The 19,297-nt window shown below is 39.0% G+C and overlaps 1 protein-coding gene across 1 annotated transcript; it reads left to right on the top strand.

The window, feature by feature from the left end:
- Nucleotides 1–12,617: 12,617 nt before the first annotated feature.
- Nucleotides 12,618–19,074, top strand: LOC116020170. Its single transcript, XM_031260652.1, has 5 exons — nt 12,618–12,791; nt 13,272–13,856; nt 13,985–14,099; nt 14,337–15,370; nt 18,880–19,074. The coding sequence occupies exons 1-5, from the start codon at nt 12,618–12,620 to the stop codon at nt 19,072–19,074; spliced, it is 2,103 nt and encodes a 700-aa protein (XP_031116512.1).
- The last annotated feature ends 223 nt before the right edge of the window (nt 19,075–19,297 follow it).

Genomic DNA, 19,297 nt, shown 5'->3' with positions numbered 1-19,297 from the left:
TATCTCTGAACGGAGGAATAAGGAGGGTTAGGGATCAATCACTCCGGGGGAAGATCCCTAACCAGATCAAGACGGAGGAATAAGGAGGTTTAGGGATCAATCACTCAGGGGGAAGATCCTTAAACTCATGTGGAAGACAATTCACCTTCGAGAGGTGAATCTGATATATGAGGGGAAACGGCTAACTTTGGATATTAATGCTAGCCACGTGGTCATCGGTTACTGGCGGTTTTCCGCACTTAAGGGAGTTATCTTGATTAGTGGGAGCATGATCATATAGTTACCTTTCTTTATTACCCCACTATCCTGAATCTAAAACCGCTCTGTTAATTTACCAAAAATACCCTTATTTTTCATATACGCTGACCGTTACTAGGAGTATTTCTGACCTTTTACTTCCTTAAAGAAAACCGGTATCCTTCCTTGGGTCAAGCTCTCAACCCTACCCATATATCCAACCCGAATCCACACGATATAAAAGCCAAATCCTTCTTCTTTACCCGGATTCAAGCTAAAACCGTTTACCCAAAATCCCCAAATACTAAACGCAGTACACATTCCCTCCAAAACATCTAACCTTCATCAATGGCGTCCGAATCCTCTACATCAACCTCATCTTCCGACGCATATCAGAGGGAGTTGCTACACATTCGCTCTCAGATCAAACAAGTCAAGGCGGGGAGTATCCTTGACAGAAATGGCTTCATCACCAACTCCCCTAATCCAAAAATGGCGGAAAAAGTCCTGAAGAAGTTTGAGAAAGCAGGACTGATGAAATACATGACGCACGACTACGGGACCGTTCACCCCCTCGACTTCACAGAATGGTTCGCAAATGCCAAGGTCACGAAGGGTAAAATCGAAAGCCGCTTTAATGATTTTCCCATCACAACATCTGTAGGTGACCTCAGAGCGGCATTTGATTTCGCGTCATCGGAGGAAGCAGTCAAGCATCTATCGGATTACGACTTGGACAAGCAAGCCTTCTGGGAGAAAATCCGACTAGCGACTGCACCACCCAGAGCATCCTCTGCCCTCCGCAAGTACCACCTAAAGGAGAGGTTTGCTCTCGCTGCCGACCTAATCATGAAGTTTGTGCTCGGCAAGGTGTCCGGAACTGGCGAGGTTAGTCTAGACCTCCTCAAAATCCTCCATGCCATTTGGAACAACAACAAGCTGGACTGGGCACATATTATCTTCAACTTCCTCCAACAGCAAGTGATGCGCTCAGTCTCCAACGCCAACCTGTCGATCAGTAAAAAGGTTGGTTTCGGCTTTGTTGTGCAATTTCTCCTAAGCCTGAAGGGCTTCGAACTGAGGGAGGGAAAAGAGATTCATCGAAATACCTATATGGGTAGGACGAAATCTCTAGTCCCCAAAACTAAAGGTGTTAAAGCTGCACCTTCTCCCTCACAGCCAAAAGGAAGGGGCAAAAGGAAAGCCCAAACCGAGGAAAAGAATTCTGATGATGAACCTCTCGATGTACTGATACAAAGGGTTCATCTGCCAAAGAGGGCTAGGAAAGCCAAAACTGTTACTGTCACCCGGGTTCAAGAGGTGGAACCGTCAGTTATACAAGTACCCTTCGAGGACAGGGCACAAGCCCAGGGGGAACCTCAGGCTACACTGGCCACTGAGGTTGAGAGAGTGCCCCCTACCAGGTCCCTGTCAAGAGATTTGTGTGTTAATGATGATATTACTGCTGAGGGTACTGGTGACTCTGTTGGTTTATCTCGAAAGATGGCTCGAGAGGTTGAAGGTACTGGGATCAGTGATCCAGTACAAGGAGATGCAGAAGAACCATGTGAGATGGTTCGAGAGACAGACTACACAGTCAGGGTGGAAGATGATCTCTTGGAGCATAGTCGAGAGATCACGGCTCAGATAGACGAAGCAATCTCTGCTACTGAAATCATCTCTGATGGGCGGGATGACTTATATGAAGAAGTTTCCGCTCAGTTGGCAGTGGAAGCTCCCACTCTTGATGACTTCTCCAGGGAGATCAGGTGGATCAACTGGAGAACCAGTTCTTTCACTCAATTGATGAGTCAAGCAGCTGAAATGGAGGCAGAAGAGCAGTTTGCACTCCAGTGGTGGGGCATCTCCGAGATCCCAGCTCAACAACTGATGGATCTTGCCCACGAAACACGAGTAATGAAGCTGAACAGTGAAAGAACTGATAAAGGGAAGAGCATAGCAGTTGAAGCACCAGAAGTTGAAGCTGAGCCTGAAGAAGATCCTGAAACAGAAGCACGATTTCGAGAAGATATCAGGCTCGCCACTGCCATCTCCTTGGGACAGAACGTTGAGTTCACGAGAGGGCCAGGAGAGACCTCTGGGGTTGCTCACGATGATATTGCAACAGCCGCAATCCCACTGTCCCAAGTCAGCAACTCTGCTCTGGACGAACAGGTAGAAGTTTCGAGAGGTGAATCCGAGACCTCTGAAGCACTTCAAGTGGCACCTAACACCGTTCTACTTTTGCCACCACCTGAGTTCACACCCTCGACCACTACTGATGAAGCACAGACATTTCGAGAGGGTGAAGTTCCGTTGCTCACACTGCCGGGTTTTCCTACTGCTCCTGAAATAATTATCATTCCAGACTCATCGGAGCAGACTGAAATGCAGTCAAATGAGCAACATAAGCAGAATGCCCCAAGTCCTGCTGGTTCGAGGAGTACTGATGATACCATCGAAGGTGGAAACCCGGAAGCACCTGTCGACACTACGTCTCCAACCTCACCAGCAGATGACAAAGTTCCCAGCACTGGTTCGAGAGGTGATGCTGAGGGGGAACCTCTATTGGATGAAAACAGGGAAGCGTCCAATACCGAAGATCACTCTCTGGCTGACCCTATCTCCACAGTTGCTGAAGCTGAGGCTCCAGGTTCGAGAGGTAAGGAGCAAGAAGTGATCCATCCCTCAGGTGGAAATCGGGAAGCACCTGACATGGAGCTACCTTCGAGCTCTGAACCTTGTGTTCCTGTGGATCCTCAGACGTTAAATCGAGAGGTGGACTCGCAATTGCAAGTCATGGGTGGAAATCTGGAAGCACCCAAGTCCCCTCCGACGAAAGGTACATCTCGATCCTCATCTCCTACCTCTAACTATGATCCACAGGCCGAAGAAGTCTTCATTGGCGAAGTGCGTCAATTCATGGCTGATCAATCTCAGAAGATGGCTCAGCTCGAAAGTATACTCGCTGTGGTCCGCAATGCTGCAATGCCTGCTGCGGGCACAAGTGAATCCCAAGGCCGTCATGCCGAACTTCTCGAACAGGCGATATGGGCTGAGGATGCAGCACGGAAAGCCACTGATGAAGCCGCTGTCGCTCGAGCAGAGGCTGCAAGTGCGAGGGCTGAATTAGCCGAGATGCGAGCAGAGCTTCGAGCCTTCCAATATTCCAGTGAACTTCGACAGGATGTGATGAAGGCCATACTCGATGACCTGTCGAACCAAGTGCCTGCCCAACTTCAAGCAATCTTCGAAGGTATGTCCACCCTCCTCTCCCGTGCTGATGATGCCAACAAGGGGGAAAATAAAGAGAAAAAGAAGGGGGATACAACGGGCAAGAAAAGGGCAGCAAGTGAACCAGCTGGACCACCTCCAAAAATACCAAGAATCATGAGCAAAGCAGTGGAGGATGCTAAACAGGCAGAAAACCTAAGGGTCCAGCGTACACTGGAAATGGAGAGAAGGAGAGAAGAGGACAGAGAAAGAAGAAGAAAAAGACAAGAACGACAGTCAGAAGAAGAAAGGAAGATAGATCTTCTCATGACAAACTTTAAGTTTGGGAACAGAGAAGACACTGAACAAATTCTGACTCTGGAGATATTCAAGCTTCTGAAAATCACTGGGATATCTACACACAGCAATATGTCTCCAGAAGAATGTATTGCTTGGTGGAAAGATGGAGTAATTGATGGTGAGTTCGTGGGGGAAGCCTACAGGAACTACAGGCATCTAGATGTCACAGATGAATACTTAAGCCTGGTAAATCCGAAAGACCCCATCAAGACACGAGAAGCCATTAACAAGAAAAGGAAAGCCAACAAGAAGTAAGCTCTCATGGTCCAAACTCCATCTCATTTCAATGTATTGATATCTATGTTGTTCTTGGTCTTATTTCTTTCAATCCTGTCTACTAAACTCTACTTTGTAAACATTCCCTTTTTATAATCATATATATCTTTTGCTGGGGGTGTTGCGTGAGTTATATTATTCATAGTTTAGTAGAGTATTTTGTCAAACTTACCATATGCGCTGAAAAATAAAATCCTTGTTAATTCTTTCTATCAAATCAGCCATATAGAGTAAGTATAAGTGTTGGCATCATCAAAAAGGGGGAAATTGTTAGGAACATCATGTAATAGGTTTTGATGATACCAACTGTTAAGTAGAAATCCCCGAGTCTCGACGCATAGGCAAAACGCTGTAAGTTCGACAAGTAAACCAAGAGCGAAAATACAACCGAGTAACTTTGAGCTCAACTCGGAAAATATTTAAGCTTGAGGTAAATTTGTTTGAACATCTTAGAAGTCTCGTGTGTTGTAATCATATAGACAGATCAGAAGAAGGCATGGGACAACACTGGAGGAATAAGGGTCTGCGAGACATCAACTAAGTCTCGAGACATAATCAGAGTTCGAGAGGTAGAACCTCTCGATACAGTTATCAAGTTCGAGACATAAACAGAGTTCGAGAGATAGACCTCTCGATATTTGAGTTCGAGACATCAAGCGATCAAGATATCAACCTTGGTCTCGATACACTAACAATTCTCCAACAAAGCTGAAGGACGGTCATACTTAAAGTTTGGAGAAGAAGAATATCATGGAGATGGAATAATGAAGAGGTGCCGAACGTGAAGATTTCAAAATGGGCGGAAATGGATGACACGTCAGATTTCCACCACAAACGGTCAAAAGGTGCACCAATGCTGAAGTGGTCTGATTCCCTACAAACAAGGAATAATGGGAATATAAAAAGAGTAACTTTTACCAAAAGACGAAAAGTGGAGCATGGACTCAAGAAAAGTGAACTATGGAACATTCACTACAAGACAAAGAGGTTCAAGTTACAAGATCACCACTCCATGAAATATGCTGAAAATATGCAAGACCCATGATCAGCGTGGGAGACAAACTTCAAACGGAATAATTTTCCCTCCAACGGAATTATTCCTCTACTCTCATATATAAGGACGTAAAGACACAAAAAAAAAATATGAAAAGGAGTTAAAAAGAAAAGAGGTTCGAAATTCTTAAGAAGTGTCTGTCTAAAACGTTCAAGTGCAAGTGCTCAACTTGAAATATCATCCTGATATTCAAAACAGCGAGAAAACACATCTTAGTGTTTCAAGAGAGTTACAAAGCTTAAACTGTTATACATCCAGAAGGTGACCGAAGCTGCTCTACATCGAAGTTGATTCAACGATAGCTTGTGGTCAGATTGGAGCTTGTTACATTCAACTGTGACAACCAAAAACACCTTGCTTTGGATTAAGCAAGAGAGGTGGAGTAACCTGGCAGCTGTCCGAGTGAAAGAAACCTGAGGCTTGACGCGGGCTTGGTGATCAAAGGTCAAGTGCTTGAGAGGTGGAGTAGCTGGAAGCGGGGAGAAAGACCTTGGAGAGGCGGAGTAACCTGGGAACTGTCTTGTGAAGATCCTGAGGCTTGACGCGGGCTTGGTGATCAAAGGTCAAGTGCTCGAGAGGTGGAGTAACAAGAAGCGGGGCGAAAAACCTGAGGCTTGAGGCGGGCTTCGTGATCAAAGCTCAAGCGCTCGATATTGTACTAAATAAGGGAAGTTTTTAGTGCAATCCTTCCAGGGAGTTTCTGGAAGAAGAGTGGACGTAGGCGGGTTGGCCGAACCACTTAAAAATCTCTCTTGCATTTACTTACTGTTTTTATCTCTCGCTAACCTCTCGATTGCACTGCATATAAACTCACTTCTCGAACTAACTCAAACTCGTGCTAACTAAAAGGGGATAACATTTCCGCTGCGCATAAAACTTTGTCTTCACCTCGTGAGGTATCGAACCTAAACATCCTAAGATCAATACACACGAGAGGTTGAAAAGATTTGCAAAATCCTATACAAGTCTATTCACCCCCCCCTCTAGACTTGTACCCCATCCCCTTGGGACCAACAAAGGTAATCAACTCCATTATACTCGGTGGTTTCACTATATAGCATATATGCAAAAATTGCTATTGAAGCATAGCATAAGTAGGGGTGAGCCGGCTCATGAGCCAAATTTCATTGGCCCTAACCCACCCCATGTGGTTGGAGGGCTACGGGGGATATCTTCAAAATAAATAAATAAAAATTAGAAAGAAATATTTATATTACATTCCATATTATATTTTAATATATAATTTTTTTAAAAATATACATTTTAATTTATATATACAATGATTGGATAGATATAATGATGTTTTAATCATAAGCATAGCTTTTAGTATTTTTTAAAAACTAAAGTATTAATTAATATTTAGATTATATACAATACAATGAACAATATATTGTAGGCAAAAATTTGTGTAAAACTGCGTCACGAATTATTCTCCGTAAAACAACTATGTTCAAGATGAAAAATATATGTAATACTAATGAATAATAAAATGTTTATATTCATTATATACATGGGAAAGTGTAATAGTTTTGAAGAAAAATGTAATACTTTTACATTTTGATTTAAAAGTATTAAAATTTTCCTAATAAATATTACAGTTTCTGTTATAAGTAACAACCACTTGCCAACATTACTTAGAAGGTAAAGCGTAATACTTTTAATGAAAAAAATATAATACTCTTGAAGAAAAATGTAAAAGTATTACATTTTTTCATCAAAAGTATTACGCTGTCCCTTATAAGTAACAAATTAAACACTCTATTTCTAATTAGTATTACATTTTTCAACATAAGTATTACATTTTCATATTGACTTAATCTGTCTCACGCGCGAACTACTACATGAATGCACACAATCTACTCTAAGGTAAGTAAGAAACACTTACCAACATTACTTATAAGGGAAAGTGTAATACTTTTGAAGAAAAATGTAATACTTTTATATCAAAATGTAAAATTATTATATTTTTCTCAAATGTATTAAAAGTAAGAAACATTTTATTCTTAATTAGTACTAGTGTTTTACCCGTGCGACGCACGGACAAAATTATGTTATTATAAATTTAAATAAAAAATTTGAAAAATATAAATATTTTAAAATGTACAATATAATAATATAGTTGTAATTTCATATATTTGGTTAAGTATCTATTTTCATAGCATANTGGAGAAGAAGAATATCATGGAGATGGAATAATGAAGAGGTGCCGAACGTGAAGATTTCAAAATGGGCGGAAATGGATGACACGTCAGATTTCCACCACAAACGGTCAAAAGGTGCACCAATGCTGAAGTGGTCTGATTCCCTACAAACAAGGAATAATGGGAATATAAAAAGAGTAACTTTTACCAAAAGACGAAAAGTGGAGCATGGACTCAAGAAAAGTGAACTATGGAACATTCACTACAAGACAAAGAGGTTCAAGTTACAAGATCACCACTCCATGAAATATGCTGAAAATATGCAAGACCCATGATCAGCGTGGGAGACAAACTTCAAACGGAATAATTTTCCCTCCAACGGAATTATTCCTCTACTCTCATATATAAGGACGTAAAGACACAAAAAAAAAATATGAAAAGGAGTTAAAAAGAAAAGAGGTTCGAAATTCTTAAGAAGTGTCTGTCTAAAACGTTCAAGTGCAAGTGCTCAACTTGAAATATCATCCTGATATTCAAAACAGCGAGAAAACACATCTTAGTGTTTCAAGAGAGTTACAAAGCTTAAACTGTTATACATCCAGAAGGTGACCGAAGCTGCTCTACATCGAAGTTGATTCAACGATAGCTTGTGGTCAGATTGGAGCTTGTTACATTCAACTGTGACAACCAAAAACACCTTGCTTTGGATTAAGCAAGAGAGGTGGAGTAACCTGGCAGCTGTCCGAGTGAAAGAAACCTGAGGCTTGACGCGGGCTTGGTGATCAAAGGTCAAGTGCTTGAGAGGTGGAGTAGCTGGAAGCGGGGAGAAAGACCTTGGAGAGGCGGAGTAACCTGGGAACTGTCTTGTGAAGATCCTGAGGCTTGACGCGGGCTTGGTGATCAAAGGTCAAGTGCTCGAGAGGTGGAGTAACAAGAAGCGGGGCGAAAAACCTGAGGCTTGAGGCGGGCTTCGTGATCAAAGCTCAAGCGCTCGATATTGTACTAAATAAGGGAAGTTTTTAGTGCAATCCTTCCAGGGAGTTTCTGGAAGAAGAGTGGACGTAGGCGGGTTGGCCGAACCACTTAAAAATCTCTCTTGCATTTACTTACTGTTTTTATCTCTCGCTAACCTCTCGATTGCACTGCATATAAACTCACTTCTCGAACTAACTCAAACTCGTGCTAACTAAAAGGGGATAACATTTCCGCTGCGCATAAAACTTTGTCTTCACCTCGTGAGGTATCGAACCTAAACATCCTAAGATCAATACACACGAGAGGTTGAAAAGATTTGCAAAATCCTATACAAGTCTATTCACCCCCCCCTCTAGACTTGTACCCCATCCCCTTGGGACCAACAAAGGTAATCAACTCCATTATACTCGGTGGTTTCACTATATAGCATATATGCAAAAATTGCTATTGAAGCATAGCATAAGTAGGGGTGAGCCGGCTCATGAGCCAAATTTCATTGGCCCTAACCCACCCCATGTGGTTGGAGGGCTACGGGGGATATCTTCAAAATAAATAAATAAAAATTAGAAAGAAATATTTATATTACATTCCATATTATATTTTAATATATAATTTTTTTAAAAATATACATTTTAATTTATATATACAATGATTGGATAGATATAATGATGTTTTAATCATAAGCATAGCTTTTAGTATTTTTTAAAAACTAAAGTATTAATTAATATTTAGATTATATACAATACAATGAACAATATATTGTAGGCAAAAATTTGTGTAAAACTGCGTCACGAATTATTCTCCGTAAAACAACTATGTTCAAGATGAAAAATATATGTAATACTAATGAATAATAAAATGTTTATATTCATTATATACATGGGAAAGTGTAATAGTTTTGAAGAAAAATGTAATACTTTTACATTTTGATTTAAAAGTATTAAAATTTTCCTAATAAATATTACAGTTTCTGTTATAAGTAACAACCACTTGCCAACATTACTTAGAAGGTAAAGCGTAATACTTTTAATGAAAAAAATATAATACTCTTGAAGAAAAATGTAAAAGTATTACATTTTTTCATCAAAAGTATTACGCTGTCCCTTATAAGTAACAAATTAAACACTCTATTTCTAATTAGTATTACATTTTTCAACATAAGTATTACATTTTCATATTGACTTAATCTGTCTCACGCGCGAACTACTACATGAATGCACACAATCTACTCTAAGGTAAGTAAGAAACACTTACCAACATTACTTATAAGGGAAAGTGTAATACTTTTGAAGAAAAATGTAATACTTTTATATCAAAATGTAAAATTATTATATTTTTCTCAAATGTATTAAAAGTAAGAAACATTTTATTCTTAATTAGTACTAGTGTTTTACCCGTGCGACGCACGGACAAAATTATGTTATTATAAATTTAAATAAAAAATTTGAAAAATATAAATATTTTAAAATGTACAATATAATAATATAGTTGTAATTTCATATATTTGGTTAAGTATCTATTTTCATAGCATATAAAATTTAAATTTAAATTTTGTATAATTAATATACTCTCTAATTAATCATGTACACATTTAGATAAATTTATAGAAAAAATTTAAATAATTAATTTCATTTATTCCTAAGTGTATTTCATATATATTATGATTCCAACAATATGAATAATAACTAAGAAAATTATATTTAAAAAAGATGCAAATTTTAATTTTTTTATTCGTAAAAAAAATTGAACGACCCATGTTTAATTGTAATTATACAATTATTATTATAATTATTAGCTTATTAATCATAATAATTATTAGTCAACTATATTAATATGCGTACAATCAATTTTTTAATCTATACTATATATAAAAACATTATCCTCCTCCAGAATTTTCCCGCCCAAACGTAAGGTATTTTAGTGAAATGGTAATTATTATTATGATAATTATAATATTAATGATAGAATAATATTAATTATAATTGGTTATTAGTAATTATGCTAATTAATAATATTAATTATAATTGGTTATTAGTAATTATGCTAATTACTATGGTTGAATGATAGAATAAGTATAATATTAATTATAATTGGTAATCTTATGGTAATATTAATATAGAATAGAATAATAATTGGTAATCTTATGGTAATATTAATATAGAATAGAATAATACGAACAATTACATGCATGAGATTATATGTCTGAACAATTACATTATGATAGAATAATAATATAGAATAATATTAATTATCATGCATTCACGGATAGAATAATATAGAATAGAATAATCATAGTAATTATTATGCCTTCACGGATAGAATAATATAGCATAGAATAATATTAGCAGTTACATGCATGAGATTATATGTCTAAACAATTACATTATGATAGAATAATACAATTATTATAATTATAATTGATAATTGGTAATAATTGATAATTGGTAATAAACAAATGTAATTATAAACAAATATGATTTCAACAGGAAAATATTTTATTAATTGCTTCTCAACTTTCACATCTCTTAACAGATCCACTATCCTTTGCATCACATTGCTTATTAGACCCCAAATATCTGCATGATATCTACTATTTTGTACAATACTTCACCCCTTATTTTAGTTGTTTTGATGCTTATTTTCTTTATCCTAATGAAATTGAGAATTGTTTGTGTGTTATATTATCCCAAGAGTTGAATTATCCACAAGGAGCAGCAAAGGAAGAATGTTGGAGCAGTTTGGACAAGTTTTGGAAGAAAAGGAAATTACCAAGAAAGAATAGGAAACAAGAATAAGAATTGGAAGTTGTCTCATGGGCCCAAGGCCCATCTATCTTCTATATATTCTACATATTCTCTACAATTTAAGGAGTCCCCTGATATCTACTATTTTATACAATAATTCACCCCTTATTTTAATTGTATTTCCCTTATCCTAGTGAAATTAGGAATTGTTTGTGTGTTATATTGTCCAAGTGTTGAATTATCTACAAGGAACTACAAAGGAGGAAATTTGGAGCATTTTGGACAAGTTCTGGAAGAAAAGGGAATTACAATGAAGAAAGGAAATAAGAATACAAATGGGAAAAGGATTGGAAGTTGCCTAATGGGCCAAGGCCCATATATCTCCTATATATTCTACCTATTCTCTACAATTAAAGGAGGTTCCCTTACAGAGTTCTGAAGCCTAGCTTTTAGTTTATATTTCCCTAGCATAGTTTAGATTAGTTTCACATTAGATTATTTAATTTCAAGATTGGAATCAAAGATTGAAGATTGGATTTGTTCTTTACCAGTTAAGTTCTCTTATTCCTTTATTACTTTCTTGCAATGTTTATGGTTATTAATTATTGCTTTGTTTTGTTTACTCCCATCATGCGGGAGTAGTTCGTTTATGGGTTTGGATTAGGGATCCATTGTTAATCTTGATGTTCAATTGGTAATTAATTGCATAAAGGGATTGAATCTTTTACCTAGGGTTTATGTTGATTTGGGGATTTCTTTGCACTAGTTATTGGTTTGTGGCCAGAATTAATTGCTAGCCTAGGAGAGGGATTCATTACAACGACAGTTGGATGAAGACCTCGAGCCTTACCAATTTCAACATAATTTTCCTGCTATGAAAGTAGAGGTAATTTTGGGGGCTTACAATGCTTAGGTGGTTAAGATTATGATTGATGCATCACGACAGTGGGGCAATCTTAGCCTAATTCTCTTATTGATTACGAAAGTAGCTGGGTAGAATTCTTTTGTGCATTGCCCATATATCCCTTGGTTAATTATTCCTTCCCTAATCCTGAGTTTGTTAGAACATCAAGATTACAATCCCCTAATCTGGCCCATACCTTTATCATATAGTTTACACCTGAATCAATTGCTTTCTTTTACATCCTTCAGTCTTTGTTGCTTGGATTCTATTAATTCATATAATCTAGTGCCTGGTAATTCACACAATTACGTGTCATAGCCCCAATCCTCAGCCGAACGACATTATACCCTTTTTACACTCATCATTTATACATCATCACATTTTGGCGCCGTTGCCGGGGATTGGTTTATTTGGTTTTGATTGTGTGATTAATTTCTTACTAGCATTAGAGTTAGTGAATTTTAGGAGATCAAGTTTTATTTTTGTTTTATTCTTTATTCGAAAAAAAAATTTATTTGCACTAACCCATAACTAGTTCTTTCCAAGAGTGTTTGTGGTTGTGTTAGACAACAGGTTACCCTCCTTTTATGCACACTAGATCGAAAGGGAGCACGAATCTTCGTCCCTACGATCTAAATCTTGAGAGGAAATTAAGGAGGGAGAAGAAGGTGTTATGTGATTGGCTTCGAGAGTTCCAGGACTTCGAAGTAGACATGGAGACCGGAGATAGTAGCAATATTCGGCAGCCAGCCCATACTGGTGCCAACACACAACAGCACCCGAGGCAGGGAGACACAGTTGGGGACAACCCTGGAGTTCGTGCTGATCCTCCAGTACCAAATGTTCAGAATCAGACACAGAATTTCAGGGCCGATCCAAACCCGAATGTCTATGTTGGGGGAGGATTCGGAGCTCCTTTCATGCTGTAGCAACCTGTATACCAACAGCCAGGCTATGGGGTTGGGATGCAATATCTTCTCTATCAGATGAATCCCAACCTAATCCAGCAGTTCGCCCAGCAGGTCCCACAAGCAAACCCCATGGCAGCACATTTAGCTCCTGAGTTCACTGAAGAAGATTGCATTGTGTACCCAGGAATTGAAGCAAATAATTTTGAGTTGAAGACTCAACTCATTCAGATGGTCCAGAATAATCAGTTTGGAGGATCTCGGGTTGAGGACCCGAAAACTCATATTGTGAATTTTGATCGAATCTGTCAGACCATCAAGATGAATGGTGTTCCTAGTGAAGCCATCAAGCTGAGACTGTTTCCTTTTTCCCTGAGAGATCAAGCACAGAGTTGGTTAAATTCCTTTCCAGCCAACCATTTCATTACCTGGAAACAGCTCCACAAAGCTTTCATGCAGGAGTACTGTCCTCCTTCCAAGGCTGCCAAGTTAAAGAAGCAAATCCTGAATTTTCAGCAGTTTGGCAATGAAGATCTTCCTGAGGCTTGGAAGAGATTTAAGGAGTTGAGGAGGCAGTGCCCGAAAAATTTGATGACCCTTAAGGAGTTGAGGAGGCAGTGCCCGAAAAATTTGATGACCCCAGGTGAGTTGAGGAGGCAGTGCCCGAAAAATTTGATGACCCCAGGTGGCTTTATTTCATCATTCTATGAGGGGTTAACTAACCGGTCAAAGATTATCCTAGATACCTCATCCTTTGGGGGTATTTTCATTGATATGGGACCGGCAGCTGGAGAGCAGATGATTGACAGGATCACTTCTAACAACACTTACTGGTACACTGAGGGGGATGATATACCCAAGAGGGAGAAGACAACTGGAATGTTCGAAGTTGAAGAAAAAATGGCAATGCAGGCTCAGTTGGATACCATACAACACATGCTAAAGCAATTAGTACAGGGTCCTACTCAGAGTGTTCAGGCAGTTGCTCATCCTCCACTGATTCCACATAGTCCTTATGTTCCTAACCCCTATTCTGTGCCACAGGTACCTCTTGTAGCCTGTTGTGCAACTTGTGGTGGAAATCATGTAGCTCAGACATGTCCTTTGTTAGACTTCGGTAACTAAGTCCCTCAACCTAATGTGGAGCAAGTTGATCTCATTGGTTATTCTAGACCACAGGGCCAGGGGCAAGGTTATGGGACCTATCAGCAGCAAGGAAGAGATCAGTTTGTCCCCTCTTGGAACAATCAAGCAATCAAGTGAGGAACAATCCACCAGGTTTTCAAGGTAATCAAGGAAACAGAGGTGGTAACCAAGGAACTCAGTGGAGAAATAATCAGAATAATCAGAATCCCAATCAAGGGCAGTTCCAGCAAGGGAATCAGAATTTTGGGACCACTCAGGGTCAAAGTTCCTCTAGACCATCTTAGGATGTTAATATACAGCTTCTCATGAACACTATGATGGCTCAGTTTGGAAAGCTACAAGCAGAGAATTTTTAGCTGTTTGGCAAGCTACAAGCAGAAATAGATGGTCTCAAGGCTCAGCAACAAGGCGGAGGTAATCAGTTTTCTAATCAACCTTCCTCTTCGAATGGTAGACTGCCAGCAAGCACAAAAAATCCAAGGCACCAAGTGAATGCAGTCACCACTAGAAGTGGATTAGCTTTGAAGGACCCCTCTTTTCCTTCGAATGATCCAGTGCCTGAGAAAGCTGATAAGAAGGATGAGGGTGTTCAGGTTGAGGATGCTCTTGATGATAGTGAGGAAGAGCCTATGGTGCAGGGAGATAGTGTTAAGGAGAAAGCTCCTGAGCAGGATGAAAGTGCTCCAAGTAAGAAGCATGAAGGGAAGAACAAGAAGGTAGATGACTCGGTTATACCTTACAACTTGTTACCATATCCACAGAGGTTGTGGAAATCAAAGGAGTCTGATAGAGATAGCAAGTTCCATAAGATGTTAGATAAGCTGGAGATCTCCATGCCTTTTGTTGAAGCAATCACTCAGATTCCATCGTACAAGAAGTTTATGAAGAATATTTTAGGCAATAAGAAAAAGCCAGAGAAGAGTGCGGTGGTGGATCTGAGCGAAGGTGCCTTGACCTGTGCAGTTCTTCAACATAAACTACCTCCTAAGCTGAAAGATCCAGGTAGTTTTTCCATCCCTTGCATCATTGCTGGATTTGTAGTTGGGGGTGCTCTGTGTGATCTGGGTGCCAGTGTTAGTCTTATGCCATATTCTTTATGTAAGAGGCTCAATATGGGAACACCAAAACCCACCTCCATGACCCTACAGATGGCGGATCGCTCCATAAAGCGTCCGGTAGGAGTTCTAGAGGATGTCCCGGTCATGATTGATCAGTATTTTATACCGGGGGATTTTGTTGTACTGGATATAGAGGAGGATGCCAAGGTTCCTATTATACTTGGTAGACCTTTTCTAGCTACTGCTGGTGCACTTATTGATGTGAGAAGAGGAAAACTCGTGATGGAGGTGGCAGAGAACAAGATTGAATTTGACATATTCAAAATGGCAAAGCACCAGCCCTCATATGTTGATGTGTGTTACTTGATAGAAGGGCTGGGTGTAACACCCCAATTTTCAACAACACCCCAATTTTCAACTCTTACATTAATTACAAATCAATAATAATACATTGCGGAAGCTTACATCTTATAGGCAGAAAACTGGGTGCTACCGCCACACCTAGAGTGAATTCTATCACCTCTTTGAGAAACTCCACTCTAAGTGCACAAGCTAAACTTACAACATTAACAACAATCCCTGTCTACATCAAAGAGTAGACCCCAACCTCAACTTCCATCCTATTCAGAGCTCATCGGGCTACAGGAACCCACCCTATATAACATCTGTTATCAGAAAACACATTGAAGTGTAGTTAGCACGACGGCTAAGTAAGGATATCCATGGGTTATTCAAAACTAAATAAAGGTTTTGGTAAAAATTGTTACATGGAAACCCTATACCTTACTCATCAGCAAGGATTCTACCTGCAACAGTTATAAATGGCAACTTGCACACATATTAGGCAAAATTCAACATCATCTTGAATCATTTTCCCTCTAGACGAGGTCATTTGAAGATCATTTACTCACCCAAAGAATATAAGGCTAAACATTTAGGCATGCAAGCAAGTAATGGAAAAACACAAATTCCACACCTTGCTCTCAATCACTTTATTTGCAAAAACTTTCCCTCAAAAGGGAATTCTCATCACTTTTCACCTTTCAAAGAGAGATCACCCACAACCTTTGGGTATTTCACTACTTGTCACATATTTCCCTTCCGTAGCTACAGCGTAACTACATTCATATTTAAAAATCCACTTGGTCCTAAATAGAAAGTGAGTGTGAGGCCTCAGAGTATCCTTTCTCCACTTTTGACTGACCACTTGGATCGTTCAACTCGGGTTCAGTGGTCATCGCCCGGTCTAATACTGATCCCCTGGACTTATAGGAGCGTTAGAATGATTCCTAGCTAGCCTCACTAGGTTCATAAGAACGACTCCTACCCGAAAATAGAGTTACTATACTTAAGTGTGCACACCCCCGCAGGAGACCCTTTTCCTTCCGGGTGATATAGTACTCGGCGAATAGACTTCGCCCACAGTATGAACTAGTCATACAATAACATAACCACCATACGGGAAGGCACTTTAAGCTCTCTATCTCGTAGGCTACAAGACAAGGTCCTTCACCACTTTTACTAGAACTAAGGTTTGGAAACATTTTTCCACCTTTTTCCTTTTCTTGCTTTGAAAATATTTTGGACATACTTGAGTCAATTCCAATACTCGGAAATTAATTCTCCTTTTAACCCAATTCAAAAATTCTCCTTTTCTTTTTCAAAACATTTGGATGATCCACTAACATCCCTTCACAAAAGTAATTCAAGTGTAACTACTCTACACTTTCAACTCCACATTTATCACATAAGTCTCACATTTGACACATACATCTCAATGCATATAACATATACATTTCCCAACCTTAACATAGGCATAATACACAAAATACATTTACTCTTTACATGTACATAATACCACCTCCTTATAAGAAAATTTCAGCTTGGCGCAGTCCGAAAGATTGAGCCGGTAAAAATAATTCCCGAACTCTTTTTCACTTGAAATTTTTATGGTAGAACCCCAACTCATAGTACTTGATGTCCATAAAAATTTTTGATCATTTTGATCCGCGAATAAACACAGAAAATTCCATTTTTGCCCTTGGCAGTGTGCTGTCCAGAATTTTTCTCTCTGGACCAGTTTTGGAAAAAAAATTCGAAAACCATACTTATACTACTCCGATCATTATGAAATTTTATATGCAGGTTCTACACTTATAGAACTACATATCTGAAAAAAATAGAATCAAAATACCCTACCAATTTTTCCCAATAAATCTCGGAAGTTACTGCCAGAAATCTATCTTGATTTTCAATATTTTCACAAGTATAAGCCTATATGGACATAAATACAACATATACATGCATATATTAGCTATGGACATGTACACAAAAACTACCAAAAATTCAAAGAGTAATTTCTTGAACCATCTAAGAGTTCCTCAAGTTAAACACATAATTTTCACATAACACATAGATTTCATGTACACCAATCAACCACAATTCACAACCTAGCTATCAATTATCTAGTTTCAAATAACCTCAACCAAATAAAGGGATTCCTTACCTCCTTGGGAGTATATTAACACCGTAGGATGAATTTTGGATCTTTTCCCCCAATTTACTCAAAACCCTAAGATCAAAATCAACACCATAACAACAAATATTAAGAACTTAAGCTTAGATTCATGCTCTAGGAGGAAAAACAAAGCTTTCCACCGAATAAAATCGAAGTTTTACCGAATAGTTTGACACTTGTGAAGAAACTTGGCTATGGAAGCAAGCTTTAATGGAGGAAAAATGGTGAAGAAGATGAAGATGATCACACTTTCTCTCTCTCTCTTTGATTTCGGCAATTTGAAGGGAAATGGAAAAAAAATTAAAGACAAAGCTTATATATTATATGAGGGAGCTTGTAGGATAAGCCACATTATTTGGATCATCTTCAAGAATTAATTAAATAATAACATGTGGCTAGAAATGGTGACAAGTGTCAAAATCTTATGGTAACTCAAGAAAAATATCTTCAATTGGACTGTTCGGGATTAAAACAGATGAATTATCGGTAGAAAATAATTTAATTCCAATAATTTTCGAAACCGAAAATTTACTCCAAACTGAGACTCAAAATTGGGCTAGGTTCGGTACACCGCGAAATTTCGCGATGTACGATCAAAAATAAATTTTTGCTGCTATGGGCTAATTTAATTAAATAGGAAATTCCAGAATAATAGTATGGTGTCTAAAAATCTATTTCCTAGGACAAACGGGTCCGAATACTAGCTCCTAAAATTTTTACGGTTCGTGACCGGGACTTACGATCGCAGCTTAATAACAACTATACTCACTTATAAAAATTCTTTTGAAATATCTGAAGATCATAACTTATGAATGTCAACGCCTTAGGATAAAATAATAATGTTAGGAAAATACGGGGTATTACACTGGGTGAGTGCACTGCTGAAAGTAGAAAGATTGAGTTAGGGGATTTGCATGTTTCCCCTATTGATCCTGGACCCCCTGAACTGTCAAGTATGCTGAAACAAAAGAAAAAGTTCTCTGGTCCTGGTGTTTTCTACAAAAGATGGATGAGGGAGCTATCTAAGTTCAATAGGCCACCGGATCGCGTGGTCCACAATCCCACCTGATATCTATGAGGTTGAGTCGAGCTGACGACAGTAAAATTAGCGCTTCATGGGAGGCACCCCATGTTATCCTTTACTTTTTGCACTTTATTTTACTGCACTTTTCTTTATAATTTTAGTTCGGAGTAGATTACGATTTTTCTTTGTTTACAGGGTGTTCTCTAGGGTTGTTTTGGTGTGAGATTTGCTTTCTTTTACCTTTGAGAGAGTGGGGAATGGTTAGATTTGAAGAGGTTAGGTGTTGCAGCATGTCAAAATTGCTCTAGGACTAACTTGCAGGTGAAACCGAGCTTGGGCGCGAAAAAGGACAAAACTGCGCAAGGCGGAGCCTGGATCACGGCCACTGTCACGGCCGTGACCCAGGCCGTGATGCCGAGGCGTCGTTTTTTTCGACAAACAGAGCGAAAGAGGGCTCTGGGTCACGGGCCGCATCCCGGCCGTGACCCAGACCGTGATGGCGTCGGCAATTTCTAGTACCGAATAGGCGAAATAGAGCCCTGGGTCACGAGCCACCTCCCGGCCGTGACCCAGGCCGTGATGGTCTGATGCCAATTCCAGTGCTGAGAGCGAGTTTGAGGGCTCTGGGTCACGGGCTGCATCGCGGCCGTGACCCAGGCCGTGATACGAGGCCGTAAGATTTGCAAATAAAAAAAAAAAGAGTATAAAAAAAAATGTTATGTTTTCTAGTTCGTTTTTT

This window comes from Ipomoea triloba, chromosome 5, assembly GCF_003576645.1.
Source record: "Ipomoea triloba cultivar NCNSP0323 chromosome 5, ASM357664v1".
Lineage (NCBI taxonomy): Eukaryota > Viridiplantae > Streptophyta > Magnoliopsida > Solanales > Convolvulaceae > Ipomoea > Ipomoea triloba.
The sequence above is the reverse complement of the archived record's forward strand: the minus strand, read 5'-3'. Positions and strand labels throughout refer to the sequence as shown.

What these genes read in the sequence shown, in the direction of transcription:
- LOC116020170 (XM_031260652.1), top strand. Translation starts at nt 12,618, where the DNA reads ATGGAGACCGGAGATAGTAGCAATATTCGGCAGCCAGCCCATACTGGT. An exon ending in GGGCCGATCCAAACCCGAAT is followed by an intron (nt 12,792 to 13,271) that starts GTCTATGTTGGG and finishes GCTTTCATGCAG; the next exon opens with GAGTACTGTCCTCCTTCCAA. An exon ending in ACCAGCCCTCATATGTTGAT is followed by an intron (nt 15,371 to 18,879) that starts GTGTGTTACTTG and finishes ACTAACTTGCAG; the next exon opens with GTGAAACCGAGCTTGGGCGC.